Source organism: Palaemon carinicauda, chromosome 30, assembly GCF_036898095.1.
Source record: "Palaemon carinicauda isolate YSFRI2023 chromosome 30, ASM3689809v2, whole genome shotgun sequence".
Classification (NCBI taxonomy): Eukaryota; Metazoa; Arthropoda; class Malacostraca; order Decapoda; family Palaemonidae; genus Palaemon; species Palaemon carinicauda.
Genome location: NC_090754.1, coordinates 33,293,663 through 33,314,774, shown reverse-complemented (window position 1 = coordinate 33,314,774; position 21,112 = coordinate 33,293,663). Strand labels below are relative to the sequence as shown.

The following is a 21,112-nucleotide window of genomic DNA, read 5'->3' as shown; positions in this document are numbered from 1 at the left end:
AAACATTATCTAAAAGAAACCTTGTTTTAGGAAAATGACTGGGTATTGGGTGCGGTAGTAACTTCAGGGGATATGTTATTAACTAAATATATATATATATATATATATATATATATATATATATATATATATATATATATATATATATATAATAAAATTCAATAATAATATTACAACTTACTGGAATGTTACTATTTTAGGTGGCGTGAGTGAAGGAGAATGCTCTCATATGTTGGTTGCTGGACATGAAGATGGTCTAGTGACTGTGTGGGTGGTTCCACAAACCCCAGCTGCAGTAAATTCTAATGAATATGAAGAAAGGTGAGTACTTAACCAATTATTATTCTTGTTAATTGTTGCAATCTTTTCTCTTGATTATAGTGCACATCGACATAGTAGTACAGCATCTATGGATCAACTATGTTATACCTTGACTAACCATCATCATCATCATCATCATTATTATCATCTGATTTTATACCCTCTTCTGTATGGATGTATTCAAATCAACAACAGTCATTGAATGAGACATCATGAATAGACAATATCATGTATATAGAATGTTTCTTTTTAATGTCTTCTTCATTTCTCCTCTATCCTTGAATTTGATGTTGACTTGTTTTCTTATGTTGTGCATTACATAAACATTCACATAAAAGGGCTTCAAACATAATTTTTGTTTATTAGTTGGTGGAAATCATTTCAGGCTCCAATTATGTTTTGAAATTGATTATGTAAAATCAGATCAAATTATTGATGTAGCAGTCTTATAATGTTCTAGATATTTGAGGAATTGTGAGTATAGGAGAACAGTCATACTTACCAGAACTGAGACAGGTGTTATTCATCCTGAATTTAGATAAAAAAAGCTCTGTACTAAATAGGCAGGATTCAAGATAGATAAAGGATGAAGTAACCAACTTTTTGTGCTGAGACATACAGTACAACAAGGTTGTAAATAACACTTAACTATGTTATATTATTCATAGATTTTGGAAAATCCTTTAGCAGTGTTGGCAGAGATGTGCTTTGGAGAATTTTAAGAAAATTTGCCCTACCAGAAAATATATACTGTATCATAGAGGATAGAATGCATCAAGGTAGCAGATGCAATGTGAATGTCAGTGGTCAGCTGCCTCCTAAATTTAATGTAATTGAAGGAGTATTATAAACAATTGTATATCATCCACATTTTGTAGTACTTGTAGTTTTTTTTATACACATTGAATGGGTTGATTTTGAGATCCTGGAAAGTCTTGATTAGACAAATTATGTAGTATTATTGTGTAGGAATGTTCAAAGTTTGCAATCAGTTAACAGACTGAATCAAAGGGCAAGTTTTGTTGATCTTAAAATCAGCATTACTAAATGAAGGTCGTGAGAATGGAATATACTGGACTTATAATATTGGGATACTGTGTATATATATATATATATATATATATATATATATATATATATATATATATATATATATATATATATATATGTGTGTGTGTGTATATATATATATATATATATATATATATATATATATATATATATATATATATATATATATATATATATATATATATATACATATATATATATATATATATATATATATATATATATATATATATATATATATATATATATATATATACACACACATACACATACATACATACATACATACATACATACATAAATTTATATATATATATATATCTTCCCTGTCATGCTCAGGGGGGAGTGAGTAAAGTAGTCATAGCATAGTGAGAGGGGGTTTCCTGAGAGGTACACTTGGTAACTACCACACTCTCTCACAAATTGCCAAACCAGCGGATTGCAGTTAGGAAAGTTGGAGTGGTTGAATGTGTGTGTGTGCGCACATCTATCTAAATATTTATGTCGTTTTTGTCGACTTGAGTACACTAGTATAGTATATAAATCAGCAAGTCTTCAGTTTTTCAGAATCTTTTCTCAAGGGATTCATTATGTCGAAGAGCGACAAGATATCAAAATTTGGCAACATCATTTATAGATTGACTTCACTTACTTACTTTAAGGACTGCTTTTCTGCTCCCATACATCAGGGGAACCCTATTCTCTACAGGACCTCTTCATTCATTTTCTATATATATATATATATATATATATATATATATAATATAGATATATGTATGTATATATGTATGTATGTATATATCTGTGTGTATATATATATGTATATATATATATATATATATATATATATATTTATATATATATATACTGTATATATATATATATATATATACTATATATATATATATATATATATATATATATATATATATATATATATATATATATATATATACTGTATAACCAGACACATCCTCTTTATTATACAGGGGAGATTATTTATTAGTGACATAAGTGTTTGTTTATGGAAGAGAATCTTGGAATGGTAATGAAACAATTTGTCTTCTAGATTTTGATAAAACTTTTTGTAAAAAATGGCAAGATCAAATAAGTAAGTAATCTTTAAGAGAGAACACTGTTTTTCAGAAGGATAAGGTAAGATTGATAACTGATTTGTGGGTTTTTCTGGGATATGTTCTTCAATTACAACCTGAAAGTAATATTTCAAGGTTATAGAATGGTGGGAAAGCTAAAACCCATGTGGCTGAAAACCTACAAGAGGTAATTGGTAATTTGCTAAAATTATTTCATTGAGAGAGCAAGAAACAGAGATGGTAGGCAGAACCTGGTGAAGGCACTAGTTTGTTTAGTTAGTTCATTACTGGTTAGAAAATTGTAGTAACAGACTTAATTACATATGGCAAAAGAAATTCCAGTAAGTTTTACTATTAACCTGGTTACCTTCCAGAGGTTAAAAGGTTTTCAATGTTTCTGCTTTTGATATTGGTATTTATTGGCACAATGAACATTATATAGTTTCTAAAGAAAAAAAAGAAACTGAAATTTAAGAAAATCATTACTATCAGTTCCTGAATACTTTGAGTAAAATTATTCACATTTCACTTGTTTTATTCCCTGAACCTACTGTAGTATTTATATTAATTATATAATTTTGAAGCATGTATTCCGTTGATATTATAAAGTAATCTTAAATATAAGATAGATAAGTAGTTTACATATTTGCAAATGAAATTTTATAAATCCTTTATAGAAATTATGGTAAGTTTCATTAGGCAAAATATAAGTAAAATTCTGAATATTTTAATTACTATTGCAGTACTTTAGCTGAAGAGTGCCAGTCATCAAAAGCTCACAGCCCTCGATGTTTACTTCAGCTTCGTGGTCACCAGAGTCCTGTGACTGCATTGGTTATATCCCCTTCAGGTCTAATGCTAGCGACAGGTAGGGTAGCTACATCTTTTACCTTTATATCGTTAAAATTTCTAGGTGATATAAAAAAATGAAAATGTGAAGGATAATATTTAAAAACAAGGATAAATGTTTCATCTTCTTTTCAGGATGTCAAAAGAGCATCAATGGAATGGTGAATGTATGGTCTCTTCAAGATGGATCAGTACTTCAGACATTAGTTGGCTCTGGAGGGATTTGTGGCTTAAGATGGGCTGGTGCTCTAGGGTTAGCGGTTTGTCAGACACGTTCACAGGTATGCTTGCATTTCTGTCTCATCTATTTTTAATTGATCAATGTCCATATTTTATGGCAGTCAGTCAGTATCTGCAATATGTACTATTTAATGTTTTGCAGAATTGCATTGTAGTTTGACAGCTTTAAAAGATGATACATTTAATCTCATAAAAATTCTAGTTATTTTACAGTGGATTATTTCACGGGAATTAAGATATAGTATATATAATATCTACCTATATATATGTGTGTGTATATATATATATATATATATATATATATATATATATATATATATATATATATATATACAGTATATATATATATATATATATATATATATATATATATATATATATATATATATATATATATATATATATATATATATATGTACTGGCAAGTCATTATCATCATCACCCCCACTATAATCAAATAGCCTAGTCCTCTCTGGATTTCATCTGAACTAAAAGCAAGTTTCCCTATTTTTTTGGATCTTTTAATTTGGTTGGAAACCATCAAAGTACTTTTCCGCGAGAGGAATAGTGAGGACTTCAAATTTCTCACAACAATAATTTAAATCACTGAACTGTCCCTGACATGAGCTACAAATAGAATGTGGATTTTGATCTCCCGGAAAAGCATCTTAAAATGCACTAAACCTCCTAAATATCTGGAGGATGGCGTGTGTCAAACCATTGCAACACAGAGACTGAAAAGGCATAGAGCCATCAAATACCAGAGTGTCCCTTTACTCTACTAGAGACATAAGTCCATTGTAGAGAAAGAAATTGGTTAATTTAAACATTTTTAGGCGTAAAGGTTGATAAACTGAGCTTCCAGAGAAGAAGCAAGATGAACATCTGGTGAGATTCATAGAATTAATACAGTATGCTTATATAATTGTGTATGATATCCTGGTAAAAATTATTTTTATGTATAAATCAGCTCAGATTTTATCTGGTATTCTCATATTATGAACATACAAAAATCCTATTATGTTTTTCTGTCTGGAATTACTGTGCTATTTCACTGTGGAACATCTATTTTTTCAGAATGTTTTGTTTTGTGTCCTGACTGATGATCAATTCTACAAGTTGAGGGTAGTAGCTGCATGCCGCACTCGATTACGGCAGTGGGGTATGACTGGATTACATGAAGCCCCATGTTTACGAGCTCTGCTAAATCATCTTCCTTCATTACTCTTATCACAATATCATCATGAAAAGCCATTGGGTGATTATCTTTATATCTTTCAGTGTTTAATTGGTAAACTCAGTTGTAGCCTCATACCAAAATTCTTTGTTTTTATGTCTATACAAACCTTTTATCCATTAAATTAGGGAAATAACTTCATCAGAGCTGGAAATCCTGTTGAATTCATTAAAGAGGTGATTAACAACAGGCAGTGAGGGTGGGCAACTAGTCTAAACCCCACTCCTCTGCTTGTCCAAAGCTATTCACTTTTTTCTTTGGCCGCAACGAGTACCGACGTTCTGTTGCACCCTTATGAAAGCCTTTGATCTTTTTCGTTCTCTTTTTTTTCACAAAGGGAATGCTGGCTGTCGTTGCTTTTGAAAAATTCGTAGAGACACGTACTTGCTGGGGAAGGGGTGGACCTGCATCTGGTTTATGGTGAAACTGGCTCTTATTCCATACACACTGTGTCACGTTGGGAGTGCAATTGTTCAAAATAATCCCTGGGTGCTGAGTGTAAGTTCTGGCCTCCAGTGCAGTGGCAAGCATAGGCTTAGAAGGGAAAGAAGAGAGCTAAGCCTTCTCTGTTGTCTGTTTTGGCAATGCCCAAGAAGACACAAGAAGTCTTCTACCTCTTTCTTTTCCTTATTGAGGGTGACTGCTACTGTAGCCTCTGTGCATAAGCCCTTGGCATGGTTTCCAAGCAGTATACTGCAGGAGTAAGAAAACCTTGGATCTGTGTCAGGATATTTTTTCAGGTTATGGAGGCGTGTGGAATTCCTTTAGTGCTTGGCATACCCCATCGGAGGAGGGAAACTTCTGTTGCTGCGCAGGCCGCCAATGATGAGTTTGCCCTTAGGAAGGCTTGGGCTTCCTTTGGCCAGACAGGTAGGCCTTCCATAATGTTGTTAAGGGATTTGGTAGCTAAGGCTACCTCTACCTTGATGTCGTCAGTGTTAGAGTTCTTGTGGTGATACCATTGATAAATGGTTTCTATGAGGTGATCCCAGTGTCCGTGACCCCAGTGGTGATTTCCTGTTTGTTCCCCAAACCAAAAAGGACTGCAAAGGCCTACTCATTGATGACAGTGCTGTGGCCTTTAGATAAGAAGGCAACCCTTGGTGACCCTTGTTCTTGACTCTTACACGTATCGCTTTTGAGCCTTTGAGAAGGTTGTCTGTTTGATAGCCTTACCATTGGGGAAAAGAGTAGGCGAGTTGTACAGTCCCTCTTATTTAGTCACTTACTCTGAGAGGTGGAAGGAGGTTTCCTTTAGTTTTACACTAGAGTTCATGGCCAAAACCCAATACTTGTCATTTCACAACCCCAGGTTCGAGACTTTCTCTCCATTCCCTCTCTACCGGAAATGTTGGTAGGCAATGAAGTAGAGATGTTTTTGTAACCTGTGAGGTCTCTGTGGTGCTAATGGGGAGAGGACCTAACATCTCAGGACTGAGTTTCAGCGACTCTTCCTTGACACTGCTAGATCCAAGAAAGAGGTACCGAGGAACATGATCTCTTATCTGGCTTCATGAGACAAATCCGTAAAGCCTACACCTTGATTACTGAGAGGGTCAGGGTACCAGCTAGGACTCGGGCCGGTCTTACGAAGTGGCCTTTAGATAAGAAGGCAACCCTTGGTGACCCTTGTTCTTAAGACTCTTACACGTATCCCTTTTGAGCCTTTGAGAAGGTTGTCAGATATAGATCTGACTCTTAAGACTGTCTGTTTGATAGCCTTACCATTGGGGAAAAGAGTAGGTGAGTTGTACAGTCCCTCTTATTTAGTCACTTACGCTGAGAGGTGGAAGGAGGTTTCCTTTAGTTTTACACTAGAGTTCATGGCCAAAACCCAATACTTGTCATTTCACAACCCCAGGTTCGAGACTTTCTCTCCATTCCCTCTCTACCAGAAATGTTGGGTGGCAATGAGTAGAGATGTTTTTGTAACCTGTGAGGTCTCTGTGGTGCTAATGGGGAGAGGACCTAACATCTCAGGACTGAGTTTCAGCGACTCTTCCTTGACACTGCTAGATCCAAGAAAGAGGTACCGAGGAACATGATCTCTTATCTGGCTTCATGAGACAAATCCGTAAAGCCTACACCCTGATTACTGAGTGGGTCAGGGTACCAGCTAGGACTCGGGCCGGGCTTACGAAGTCAGGGGTATAGGATCCATCTTAGCCTTTAAGAGAAATCTCACAGTTGGTCAATTGTTGAAGGCGGGGATGTGGAAGCGCCCAACAACCTTCATACCCTTCTACTTTCGGTAATACTACAGTATACCCATAAGTGCCTTGACTCTTTTGTTCTTGGTCTTGAGATGGCTACTCAAATATTTGGGAAGCCATCCCAGCTCCCACATAGGATTGATTGATTGATTTAAAGTTTTCAGGCATCCTGACATCTCCCACATAGGACAGGAAGCATCTTGTCTATTGTAACATGTAGATGTAAGTCTGTAACAAAAAGTAGAATGATTGTGTCTTCTCCTTCATTTTTTCTTTCCCCTCTCCTGGGAATGAAGCGGCCATTGAGGTACTCACTGAATCTGACTTGATGCTAGTAAGCTGCACTTGTGAAACCATTCTTTATAATCTAGAGAAGTATCTCCCCCAATCCTCCACAGACAAGGAAGAGAATGGTGGAATATATACTAACCCATTGATTATCATACACTGGTATACTGTATTACATACTGCTATCCCCTCAGGGGAAGCGATCTCTGCTTTGACCCTCTACCAATCTTCTGGCATGGAACCATGCTGACCAACATTTCCAGGGAAAAAAACATAATTAATTTCTTTTGGGACTTCTGACCCCACTAATCACCATCTGACATTAATTACCTGGATAATAAGTTTAACCACCATTCCAACTCAAGTTTGTTTAGCTAGAAAAATGCAAATTACTTTTAGAATATTTTATGTTTGGGTTATATTTTTTTGGTTATGATTGTGAATATATATTGTTACTGTTTTCCTAAGGTTTCAGTGTAAAAAAAAACTTGTACATATACAGTATCAGAGTCATTGATATATTTTTTTATTTAACACATATTTCTTTTCCCTTCTCAGTGAGCAGTGGAGATCAGTTGGTTCACAGTCGCTATTTGCAACAGCTTTGTTCATTAGCATTACTTCTGAAATTAGATACTGTTTTGTGCACTCAGCCAGCTCCCATACATGTTGCTAATGCTGGACCAGGTATTGTAAAATAAAATTTGCTTGTTTTATTATGATATATAGTGCAGCAGAACAAACATTTTGTATACTATATTTTTGTTTTTTCCTTTCTATACCAATGAGTTGGTAAATAGGCTATACATTTTGAGTTTTGATCTACATAATTATCATGAATCAAAAGCTCGTTGCTAATTAATTTTGGAAGCTCTAAGGCAACTTAGATGGGTAATCCCATTTCCCTTTTCAAGCCCAGGTCAAAAGTAAACAAGGAATTGCTGTGAAATTGTATGTCCTCTGTTTTAATATTTTGACACTTCTATTTCATGTCATCTAAAAAGAAATGGAAAATGGAATTTATATAGGTATTTGAAAATTATTTTTTGCCCATTTGTTTATGTAAGAGTAAAGAGTTTGAAGATATGTTTATCCACATACAAGGCATTTATAGACATGTGTTTTTTTAATCTGGGAATATACTAAAGCTAAAGCAGTACTTTGGATGCTAATTTGGATATTTCTAGTAGAAATTTTTATAGTTTAATTTAGTTTTACTTAACAACGACCTGATATCATGTTGTGAATTTGTGGATAATATAAATTGTTTCAACAATCAAAACTCTTTTTATGATTTCATTGTTTCTTTATCTTTTTCATGGATACAAATCTTCATGCATTTGATTTTCATGATAACAACAGTTTTTTCTTAAAAAACTGCATATTATATTAGAATCTTTTGGTTACATATGCTTTACTTTATTTGTTGAATTAATGTTATTGGGAAAAAGCTTCCCACACATGTATATAAATTTTTACTGTATCTTTCAAGATGTTATTTATCTTTGAAAATCATTTTACTCATAATGCTTATTGTAATAATGAATTCTTGGAGCTCAATTCTTTAAGTTTATGTTTCTTGCTGGTGGTTAAATTACATTTAACTGACATTATTCATTTGTCATTTCCCTTCAAGTTGTTGAATGGAGTTGGCTAGATACACTCAGCACAGCTGTCAGCACGGCTGAAAGTCTGAAGAAACGCTCTCCGCTACCCCGATCTTTCGTAGTTCGCCATTTGAAAAATTCAGGTTAGTTTTATTGATTTTTCATATGTAGTCTCTTAGATATATTAGTATTATCCAAATATGTAAACTTCCTAGTTATTATCTCATTTGGGATCAAAATAAAATTGTAAAATATGAATCACTGAAAGAAATTTTTTTTGTGTTAGTTATCTTCAAATGGATAACTGGTAACTATTTTCATTTTAAACCAAGGTAAATTTTTATCTATTTTCATTTAAAGATTTTCTATTCCATTTCAAAAGAATTTATCAGAAATTTTTGCTCCGCAGAAAGTTGGCTAATTCTTTGTCCATGATTACATTGTCAGTTCATGTTAAGGTAATTCTTAGTTCCCATTTGTCGACTCTTTCAAGTGTATCCACTTTTATGTTATATAGATATGAAAGGCACTTCTGTGTGTTTTTAGAAGGATGTCTATCCATGAAACCATCATTAATTCATACAGAAAGTGTGAGCTAGTGTCTCAGTATCCCATATAGTTAATTAAGGTAATTTAGATTTGTATTATCAGGGTTATAAGAGATCCACACTCCTTACAGAAAGCAATCCGAGCTACAATTTCTAGTTTTATATTCAGAATATTAATGAAGTTTTAAAATTTTCAATTGCCTTTGATTATGAAGTTAGTTTTCACAAGCATTCACAAAGGCCTTTGAGGTATATGATACCCTTCTTACAATATCCAGTTCTGTACACAAAACAATATTTGTAATAAAAATTTCTTATTTCTATACGCACCTGATGTTCATATTTTTACTTATCCTGAAGCTTTGTTTATTCGACCTTTACCTGTAGAGTATTAAAATTTTAGAATTTTTCCTTTACTTTACTTCAGTAAACACATCTTATTAAAGGAAAAGAGTATTTTAATGGTAAGTGGTAACTGTTGCGCCATTGTATTTGCCTCCTCAGTTTCAAAGACAAAACTATCCCTATCCCCTTTACACCATGATGCAGTGGGGAGGTGTGTGTGCATGTATATGAATATCAGGGGACTATACAATTAAAAAGAAAAAAATCATTATAATTCTATTTTGGTTCCAACACTAAATACAAACCCTTTCGCCCTTTGTTAGGGAATATTCTTTTGGCAAAGCTGGAAGACTAACCATAAGACTTTTCGCGAAGTGTAACTACCCTACCGTTAGTTAGCGGATGGTAGGTGGTTAGTACTGGCTACCCTGCTCACACACACGCACCTGTGTTCTATCGTCACTTTTACTTTTGGCTTAGTGGAGAGCGGACGTTGGTCTTTTTCTATTGCCCAACTGTTTTTGACTGGCCTTTGACTAATTTGTTCTTGTAGTTTTGTTTGTTCTTTGCAGGTGTGAGTGTTGCTGTTTCGTAGACGGCGTAGTGCCAGTATCTTCTCGAGGGTGGAAAAACCTTTTCTTACAATCTCTTCCTGTTTGACACTGGACAATCCTTAGGCTTGAGGGCTCCCCCACTTCCTTAATGCAGCGGCTCAGTCCTTCTCCATATCAGAGTCTTTCTTCATGTGGATGCTCCTTCACTGTATGAAGTAGATGTTGCTTGCTCCCTGCGAGATCAACTGCGGGAAGGCCGCGTGCAGCTGACCCAGACTTAACTTCGGTCTTGCTCCTCTTCGCTGACGACAACTTACTCCCTCGTTCTGCAATGGCAGGTGGCAGAGGGAGTGCAAAGTTTGAAGCATATTCAATGTCACAGCACTGCCCAGCTCACGACTTTCCCTTCCGAGGTAAAGTTGCCCTCCGCAATTGATGATCAGCAACCTCCCCGCTTGCGGGTAGAATCGACGACAACCAGCAACGAGTCTCGGAGGCCTTGACTCATGGGATGATCATTACCGACTTTGTTTGACGGAGAGTGTTTAGCACACACTCTCTTCATGAAACCTAACCCAACACTTGCTAATGATAGGAGGGATACTGCACACTTGTCAGTCTTGGTGCTTAATACCTCACTCACCACTCGGAACTTGTTGTTTTCATACAAGTGCAGTGGGAAAGGATTCCCAAAGCATAGTAGGTAGTAGGTTGGCCAGGGCACCAGCCGCCCGTTGAGATACTACCACTAGAGAGGTATTGGATCCTTTGACTGGCCAGACAGTAATGCATTGGATCCCTCTCTCTGGTCACGGCTTATTATTTCTTTGCCTACACTTACACAGAATAGTTTGGCCTATTCTTTACATATTCTCGTCTTTCCTCATACATCTGACAACAATGAGATACTTAACACATCTTCACCCAAGGGGTTAATTACTGTACTGCAATTTGTTCAGTGTACTTTCCTCTTGGTAAGGGTAGAAGAGACTCTTTAGCTGTGGTAAGCAGCTCTTCTAGGAGAAGGACACTCCAAAATTAAACCACTGTTCTCTAGTCTTGGGTAGTGCCATAGCCTCTGTACCATGGTCTTCCACTGTCTTGGGTTGGAGTTCTCTTGCTTGAGGGTACACTTAGGCACACTATTCTATCTTATTTTTTTTTCTTCCTCTTGTTTTTTTTGAAATGGTGTGTTGGGCAGGCTTAATAGAAGGGCCATGGATGCCTGGTGGTTTATCAAGAGGTTGTCTTTTCCTTTTTCTGATTATTTTTCTTCTCAAAACCATCCTTACTGTCCTCCCTTCAGTTGAAGTGGCTATCCTGGAGGGTATTTAGCCTTGCATGGTGTATCGGCTCCTCCATGTTGACCAGTTTTTCCGACTTTTTACTATAGTCTATGGGTATCATCAATCACTTTGTTTATAATTCTGTACGTATTGTTTTTGTTATAATTCTTGTTAATCTAGTTTTTAAGTATGCTGTCTCTTTTTTATTTCTATTAATTCTTATGCTGTCTGGAGACATTGAGCGAAATCCGGGACCAGTACGTCCTAGATTTCGTCAATGTCGTCTTCTGTATTGCAATATTCGTGGTCTTCATGCAAATATCCAGGACCTTACAGTTGCGTCCAGACAGTATGATATTCTTTTGTGCTCAGAAACTTTGGTTTCTAATATGAGGCACTCATCTGAGCTCCTTATAACTGGTTTTAAGAAGCCAATAATGTTGAAACGTGATGCCATCCCTAGGGCCAGGGGAATGGCGGTGTATATTAGGACTGAGTACCCTGCTTCTCATAAGTCCTGCTATCAATGTGGATGTCATGAGATTCAGGTAATAAAAGTTTGTGGCAGGCATAACAACTTTTATTTGTGTTCGATCTACCGGAATCCAGACATAGATGATTCTATCTTCGATTGTCTTCTTACCATTATGGCTAAGATACAAGAAGATGATAGAAAGGCTTCTTTTGTCTTTGTTGGTGATTTTAATGCTCACCATAGGGAGTGGTTAAGTTCTATCTCTCCTACCGATAGCCATGGCTTAAGAGCTTTAGACTTTGCCTCTGAATCAGGCTGTGAGCAAATCATAAATGGAGCTACTCACAGGTCTGGTAATTGCTTGGACCTCGTATACACTGACTCCCCTGGCGTTATAACTAGTAAGGTTGGTTCTCCAGTCGGGACATCTGATCATGCCTTGATTTCATTATTAGTGAAGACTGAGCAGCCTGTCCCTGATATATCATATTCTTGTAAAATTTATATGAAATCCCAAGCAGACTGGAATGGGATTTTACATGATCTTTTGTGCTTGAATTGGTCACAATTATATAATAGTGTAGATCCTGTTGTCCCTTTGAATGAGAATCTAGTCAACATAATTGATAGGCGTATCCCTTCTCGTGTGCTAAGGTACCGAGTGAAGGACAAACCGTGGTTCAATGATGATTGTAGACGTGCTTATTTGGAGAAACAGGAGGCCTATCATCTTTGGAAGGGGAACAGATCAGATTTGACCTGGAACAACTATACTCAGCTTCGAGCTTTTGCTCAGAGAGTTTATGCCTCAACTGAAAAGGAGTACAATTTAACCATAAAAGAAACACTTTCTGGTACAACGCAGGAACATAAATGGTGGTCTACCCTTAAATCTGCACTCTTTGGTGTAGATGCAACAGTTCCTCCTTTACTTAAACCAGATGGCTCAGTCACTCACTGTCCAAAGGAAAAGGCAACCCTTTTGGCTGATGTTTTTGACAGTAAACAGAGTAATGAAAAACTTGAACTTCCTCATTCCTGTTTTCCTGAGGCTAAACTAACTAGTTTAGCTTTTCGATCTCGTGAGATTAAAGCTCTGTTGATGGACCTTGATGCTTATGGAGGTGTAGACCCAAATGGTATTTTTCCTTTGTTTTTTATAAAGACAGCAGATTTCTTAGCTCCAAAGTTATCTGTTATTTTGCGCAAGTTAGCAAGAAGAGGAGCTTTTAGCACTAGTTGGAGAATTGGTAATGTTACTCCTCTATGTAAATGTGTTTGTGGTAGCTCAAGTCCCACTGATTACCGCCCAATTTCCATAACTCCCATATTATCTAAAGTTTTTGAACGTCTTCTGGCAAAACGTCTTAATAGGTTTGCTGAAGGTAATCATCTATTCCCTAGTTTGCAATTTGGTTTTCGTAAAGGCCTTGGAGCATGTGATGCCCTTCTTACAATCTCCAATGCTGTACAGAAATCCCTTGATTGTGGTCGGGAAGTTCGTATGATTGGCCTTGATTTTAGTGCTGCCTTTGACCGTGTTAATCATGAGGCCCTTGTTTTCAAACTGAAACAGTTGGGAGTGGGTGGGTTGTTTCTTAGCATTATTATTGATTTTTTAAGTAATAGATCTCAAAGAGTTGTTGTTGATGGGCACCATAGTGATTATAGGAATGTGATATCCGGTGTTCCACAGGGTAGTGTTCTAGGCCCATTACTTTTCATACTATATACACATGACATGTGGTTTGGCCTAGAAAACAAGCTTGTTGCATATGCAGATGATGCTACTCTCTTTGCATCAATTCCATCCCCTGAATGTAGATCTAGGGTTGGTGAATCCCTTAATAGAGATTTAGCTAGAATTAGTGCATGGTGCAAATTATGGGGTATGAAGTTGAATCCTAACAAAACTCAAAGTATGATTGTAAGTAGGTCAAGGACGGTGGCTCCTCAACATCCGGATCTCAGTATTGATAATGTTTCTTTAAATATGTATGACTCTTTCAAAATTTTAGGTGTGATTCTCGACAGTAAATTTACTTTTGAGAAACATATAAGGTCTGTGTCTTCTTCAATTGCACAAAAAATAGGCTTATTGAGAAAGTCTTTCAAGATTTTCGGTGATCAATCTATTCTGAAGAAGTGTTTTAATTCTTTCATTCTACCTTGTTTTGAGTATTGTTCTCCTGTCTGGTCTTCAGCTGCTGATTCTCATCTTAATTTGTTGGACAGAAACTTACGGTCTATTAAATTTCTTATTCCTGATCTAGATATTAATCTCTGGCACCGTCGTTCAATTAGTTCATTATGCATGTTGCATAAGATTTTTCATAACTCTGACCATCCTTTACATTCAGATCTCCCTGGACAATTCTATCCTGTTCGTAATACTAGGCAGGCAGTTAATTCTAATAGCCAGGCCTTCTCCATCACGAGACTCAATACTACGCAGTACTCTAGAAGTTTTATCCCAGCTGTTACGAAGTTGTGGAATGATCTTCCTAATCGGGTGGTTGAATCAGTAGAACTTCAAAAGTTCAAAGTTGGAGCAAATGCTTTTTTGTTGACCAGGCGGACATGAGTCTTTTTATAGTTTATTTATGACATATTTGTTTTTGATGCTGTTAATAGTTTATATATGACATGTCTGTTTTGACGTTGTTACTGTTTTTAGAATGATTTATTGTTAATTTGTTCTCTTCATTTATTTATTTCCTTATTTCTTTTCCTCACTGGGCTATTTTTCCCTGTTGGAGCCCCTGGGCTTATAGCATCTTGCTTTTCCAACTAGGGTTGTAGCTTGGATAGTAATAATAATAATAATAATAATACATCTAATTAGAACTTCTTCCTATGAGCATCAGCTCTTGAAACGGTAACAAGAGGTCATGCAGATGTTTAAAGGACATGCGGATGCACAAGCTTCTTCATCGGCTCACCAGTTCTCGTTAACATTCATGAATGTTCGACACAATGTTCATCGGACCACTACTACTATTGCTAGTAGGCTGATATGCCGTAGGCGTTAGTGATCAGTCGCTTCCTCTGCTCCCTGTCTCTAACCTCTTTTGGTTCTCTTGTTTTGGTATAGAGTTACCTTGCAAGTCAATATCTTCAGATACTTGCATCACAAGATCTACAATAGTTGCGTAGATAGTTTGCGCCCATATGCCACCAGACCTCACCGGGAAGGTAGAAGATATGTCTGTACAGCAATAGCCGCAATGGAGGTCTTCCAATCACTTGCTCCTGCTGCCTTCCCTTGGGATTCAGAAGGAGACTCAAGAAACATAATACTTTGGGATTATTTTCTTGTATTTCTCTCCACGAGTTAGAGAATTTGTTGGATTGTTTACATGGTTTCAGTTTCCGATTCCTTGTGATCCCTTCCTTGCCCCTGATGCCTGCATGGGTCAACAGTCTCATAAGACAGGACTCCTCAGGGTTATTCTTCTTCATCCCTAAATTTTCTAGGGGATTGAGTCAGCTCATGCTTATGTTTAGCATCTATAGCAAACATAGATTCGAGGAATCCTCTCCTCTTTACACTTTGTCATTGTGTTACCTTTGGACCAGGCTCCCTCGGGATTTGTTTAAAGGAACTTCGATCCTCCTTGCTCAAGGTTCTTCTCCGGGAAGGCTAGATACAGCCAACCCAGAGCTTGACCTTTGTCTTGTTCATCAGCTTGCTGACAATGATGCTCTCTCTCAACCTGAGTTAGCCTAGCTACCAGAGGGAATGCAAAGTCCGAAGCTTTGGTCATTTGTCTTTAGGGAAAACACCTTTCTTGTCTGCGAGTTAGGTTTACCTCTGAGGGACTGTCATACCTCTCCTATGAGTTAAGAATACGTATCATTTCTTCAACCATGACTCGTCCAGCCAACATGACTCGTCCAGCCAGCGGTACTCCTTCGGCTCCTGTAGTGAATCCTAAAACTGGATTGCACAGAACCTCTTGCCAAACTCCCGCAATGATAGCGGAGTCCCTTCGAATCTTCGTGGAAGAGTCTCCTCTCTGTCTCAACAGTCAAAATCTTTCGCTTAGCTTTGAGCCTAGGTTTTGATGGGAAAGGGATTTCCTCTTTATGGGAGTTGTCTATCCTTGCACGGAGTCTCCAATGTACGGTTCCTCAGCTGCAGGTTAGACCGCCTATGTAGGACATGGTTAGCTTATTGCGATCTTGGAAAGGAGCAACATTAATGCCATTGTGTCAGACATCAGTTCTTCACCTGACACTTGGGACGACCTATTGTATCAATATTTTCTTCCTGTATATCATCATTTCATTTTCTTGTTTCATAAGATATCATATGCTCTATTAAAACATTTTTTAATCCATTTTTTCTATTTCTGAAGCATTTTAATTATCAACAAATACCAACTTATTTTGTTTACTGTTGGTTGAGATCAGCTGATCAGAAGGTCCTGCTACCCTACCATATTGAGAGAATGAGTATTGTTTACTGTATATAATTTCGTAATCTACTCTAAATATCTTCATGATCAATATTTCATCAGCATCAATATGTTATAGGCTATCATAGTTTTCATACTTTATTCTTAGTTATCATTCAAATATGTTCTCTCTCTTTCTGTGTGGATGTGTGTGTATGCATGCGTACACCTAGTTCCTTTTAAAGCTTCATACAGTATTTAATTTTTTTTCATTATTAAGCCTTCATATTTCATTTGGCATAATTGTGTTTAATTGTGGTTTATTAAGGCATTTGTATTCTGTTTTTCAATTTCATGATTATTTCAATAATCAACAATTACTTTTGTTTTATTATAGTAAGCATCAGCTGATATCAAGGTCACACTACCGTATTGCGATTATGCGTACAGCGTCGTCTATATAATTTCCTTTTCCAAGATATCTTCATAATAAATATTACAACAGCACCAATATGTTGTAGGATATCATAGGTTCCATACAGTTTGTTTATTATTAATTATCATAGGAATATCTCTCTCTCTCTCTCTCTCTCTCTCTCTCTCTCTCTCTCTCTCTCTCTCTCTCTCTCTCTCTCTCTCTCTCTCTCTTTTTTTTCTCTTTTAAATTCACTGTTTAATCTTCATATTTCTTAGGACATTATTAGAAATTCTTTTTATGATTATTCAATGTTTCGATTATGGGAATATTAGTAACGCATCGAAAGGAAATCACTTGATTTGCCATTCACCCTCCACCAGAAATGTGACGCCATCATACTTCTTTTCTTAAATTTAAGGTAAGTAGTGCTATTCTCATAACTACTTCACTGATACAGAACACTAAAACACTTGATATCGTTACTCAGTGTTCCGATGAGATTACTCGGGAACAGGCTGAAAGGAAATCATTCGGTTGGCCAGCGCGCCTTCTTTCAGAAATATGACGTCACAAGATGTGACGTGAACTTGGCAAAGAAAGATTTGCGAAATAAGTATAACTCTTTTCTTTTTTTTTTTTACAAGCAATTAAATAAGATACTGTACTAACTTACCAAGCTAAAGTCTTTCATTTTCATAATGTAAAAGAAAATATATTATTTCTAAGAAAATATTTGTCTTACTAATGTACTTTTTTTTAGATAAATATCGATCTATTATCAAAAATTAAATAAAACTAGCGTAGAATCAAACTTATGCTACATAGTACTCATAACAACCGATACAGACCCACAAAATACATTGTATTGTTATAGTGGTTTGGGGACTCTGTGGCCAGATTTAGCACGCAGACTGCCTAGTGTCCGAAGGTCGACCAAACTCCAACGTTTGACTATACAAAAAGAAACGAGGGAATACCCAGATATCTGGGTAAAAGGTAAACAATCAAGAATGAATTGGGCACTGGGCGCCACCGCTTGATTTTAAACTGGGCAATGGGACCCAGCTAGAACTGTAGTTGCTTAATATTATTCTAGAGGTTCAATATAAATAGCGGCAGCTATATTTCAAGTTATTTGAATACTACAACTATTAGGCGAGGAAACAATTATATTACAAAGAAAAAGACTTAAGGCTGGAACGGGGAGTATCTTAAGTAAGTGTATTGAAAGAGGATTAACAACAAAAAAGATTTATTCAAAAATGAAGAAAAGAAAAAGGTTGTACATCAATATCCATTTTCACTTCAGCCTCACAATGACAAGACTAAAAAATTATAAGAAAAAATAAAAAATAGCAAACAGCCCATACATTGGGTACTCCCTTACTAATAATACACTGTACTCACAATCAGGGATAATTTAAAGAGGATAACCTACAGTATATGAAAATGCAAGGTACTGGATGTTATTAAAATGCAGTTATAACCAGTTATCCTATAATAGAATAAACAATGTGGATGATTCTGAATGCAGCTTTTGACAGGGCTGCGAGCCAAAGAACAATGAGCATCTGTTGACTTGAAAACCATTAATATTCATTTCACCAAGAACATATCCAAGTAATTATTTTCATATTCTCTGTAGGCTTTTTTATTCTGAACTTGTTATTTATTCTCTCTGGCCTTCTTTTTCGGCTGATGTTCCAACATCTTGCTTCTCTTTAATTGACGGCTCCATGGTGTCGTCTTCAGTTGACGAGCACCGTCATTTCCTTTCTCCACTAAATTGCACCGTAGCTCAAACTAGCGGCAAACGATGACTTTTTGCCTTCTGGGGTCTTTTGCCATGTTCTAGCCTACCGTACACCACACTAAATAGAAGGCAATCGTACAAGATAAGTACAGTATCAGAGTCACTGAGGTTACTGTCTTTGCAGTGTCCTGGGTCAACAATCCCTTTTGTGTTTGTTTTTTCTGGGGACCTCGGGCAAGAAAAATGACACTATACAACCAAAACCAAGAATCCTGGCTAGTGGCCCAATTTCCAAGCATAACAAGCTAAATTTTAACCTATGTTCCCCACTGGGTGTAGGGCACCATCACTCTATAATAAAAAGAAAAGTTTTGAGTGAAGGACTGAAGGTAAACAAATTAAACTCTACAAAAAATACAAATGCAACCTAAACAATGAAAATTAAAATAAGTAATAAATCTAGAAATGATTTGCATTTTTCCTATGTATTTTTCCACATCATTTCTTGATATTTTGATAATCGGAATACTTATATGTGTGGTTTTGATTTAATAATTGATTTGGTATCAAAGTTGTTATTTATATCAAGAATTGTCATTTAGACAAACTACAGTCTGCTTTTGATTAAGTTTATTCTATCTCTTTCCTTCACTGGCATCCCATCTCCAGTAAGGTGATGGAGTCAGCAATATGAACATCAGGGGAGGTTCATAAAATTAACAGAATTATAATGATAAAATTTCTTTTTCCTTTACACTCCTGATGTTCATATACATGCCCGTCCCCCTCCTCACTACGTCATGCTGTCAAGAGGATGGGGATAATTTCGACTTTGAAACTGAGGAGATAAAGAGACTGGCACTTGAGTTACCACTTGCCACTTACCGCTAGAATGGTCCTTCCTTTATTAAAGACATGTTTTTTGAAGGGAAGACAATGGGAAGATTTTAAAATTTTATGGATAAAGGTAGATTAAACTGAGCTTGTGGAGGAGACGCAATATGAACATCAGGTGATATAGAAATAAGAAATTTAATTATTAACATTAATTTTCTTGGTGCCTCTGTTTATTTGTATAAAAAAAATTCCAGATGACAGTGAACCCCTGAATTCGGCTTCAGAAAATGACAAATGGGATGTAGAACAGGATATGGCTGTTATGGCATGGGCCACTCAACATCCTGGTGACTGGCAGGTTGGAGGCAGATGTCAAGTCTATATGTGGGGCAGTGGACGACATGGTCAGCTAGCTGAGACAGGTAAGAACACCTTCAGATTATTGTTGTAGAGTTATCTACCCATGTTTATTTTGCATAAGGTCTTATTGATATCTACAAAGTAATTTAATGAAACCACTTAGTCACTGTATCTTAGGATTGGCCAAAAATATTTATTCTTAATTGAAAGGTGATAATCAGAGCAGGGTAAGTTGCAGAAGTTGGCATCTTGGTGGTAAAAGAACATGAGGAGCAGAGGAATATGAGAAATATGAAGAAAACAGCTGGGAACAAAGGAATTGCTTCAGTGATATTTTAGCACTGCCTGCAGTACTCTTCTGTAAATGCCACAATGCAATACTCCCTTCCAGCTTTATAGTCAAAATAATCTCATAAGAATAATCTTGCAACTGTCCATATTTCTGACTCTGTATAACTGTCTGTTTTACTAAGGTCAAACTTTTATATAACCCAGAATTTCCTAATTCTACAAGATGGAGAGTCCATATTTTGAAAGCACACTCCACCAATCAATCTAATGTGCATTTAGAGGTCAAGTCAATGTCTTGTCAAAAGCCAAATAGAAATTGCTCACCAAGAGGGACATAGTTTCTCGCCAAAACATCTTGTTTTATATTTGATTTTAAGTGGAATTATTGCCAATTTATTTAGAGGTCCTTCAGATATTTTTATAATGAAATTCAACTAACTTCTGAGATTTTTAGTGAATATGAAGAATGACCAACTAGTATGTCCGACTTAGGTATTTTCAGCATTGATTTTTAAGAAAATAAAAAATGCACTTGTAAGAATTGTAAAGAAGATATGCAACTTTTCATTGACCGTAATTTTAATCCTATATTTTCTTAAAGTTTCTATTTATGCATATTTATTAGTAGAGTAAGCAATTAGAGTTCTTTGTATAATAGAGTTGGGAGAAACTGATAATAGAATATTAAAGCAGCATATGTAGGACAAAGCAATAATGTCAGTAAAGTTGATAACTTTTTTATTCTTTTGTAGACCATCAATAAGATTGAATATAGTCTAGTTAGATCCTGAAAGAAGTGCATGATATGCCTGTTAAAGAATGGAAGGTTATATTAATAAGGGAAAAATCATATGTATTAAGAGGGTTCCAAAGTCTAGCAGTAGAGGGAAAGGAAAAGTCACTGAACTGTGCAATCCAAGGATGA

The 21,112-nt window shown here is 36.1% G+C and overlaps 1 protein-coding gene across 1 annotated transcript in view; it reads left to right on the top strand.

The window, feature by feature from the left end:
• LOC137622978 (probable E3 ubiquitin-protein ligase HERC1) overlaps positions 1-21,112 on the top strand; it is a 111,202-nt gene that overhangs the window by 39,286 nt on the left and 50,804 nt on the right. The window contains exons 10-16 of the mRNA XM_068353588.1: positions 201-321; positions 3,230-3,354; positions 3,471-3,616; positions 4,653-4,833; positions 7,872-8,000; positions 8,950-9,063; positions 19,791-19,958. Of these exons, the coding sequence (XP_068209689.1) occupies positions 201-321; positions 3,230-3,354; positions 3,471-3,616; positions 4,653-4,833; positions 7,872-8,000; positions 8,950-9,063; positions 19,791-19,958 (984 nt within the window). The remainder of the gene's footprint in view (positions 1-200; positions 322-3,229; positions 3,355-3,470; positions 3,617-4,652; positions 4,834-7,871; positions 8,001-8,949; positions 9,064-19,790; positions 19,959-21,112) is intronic.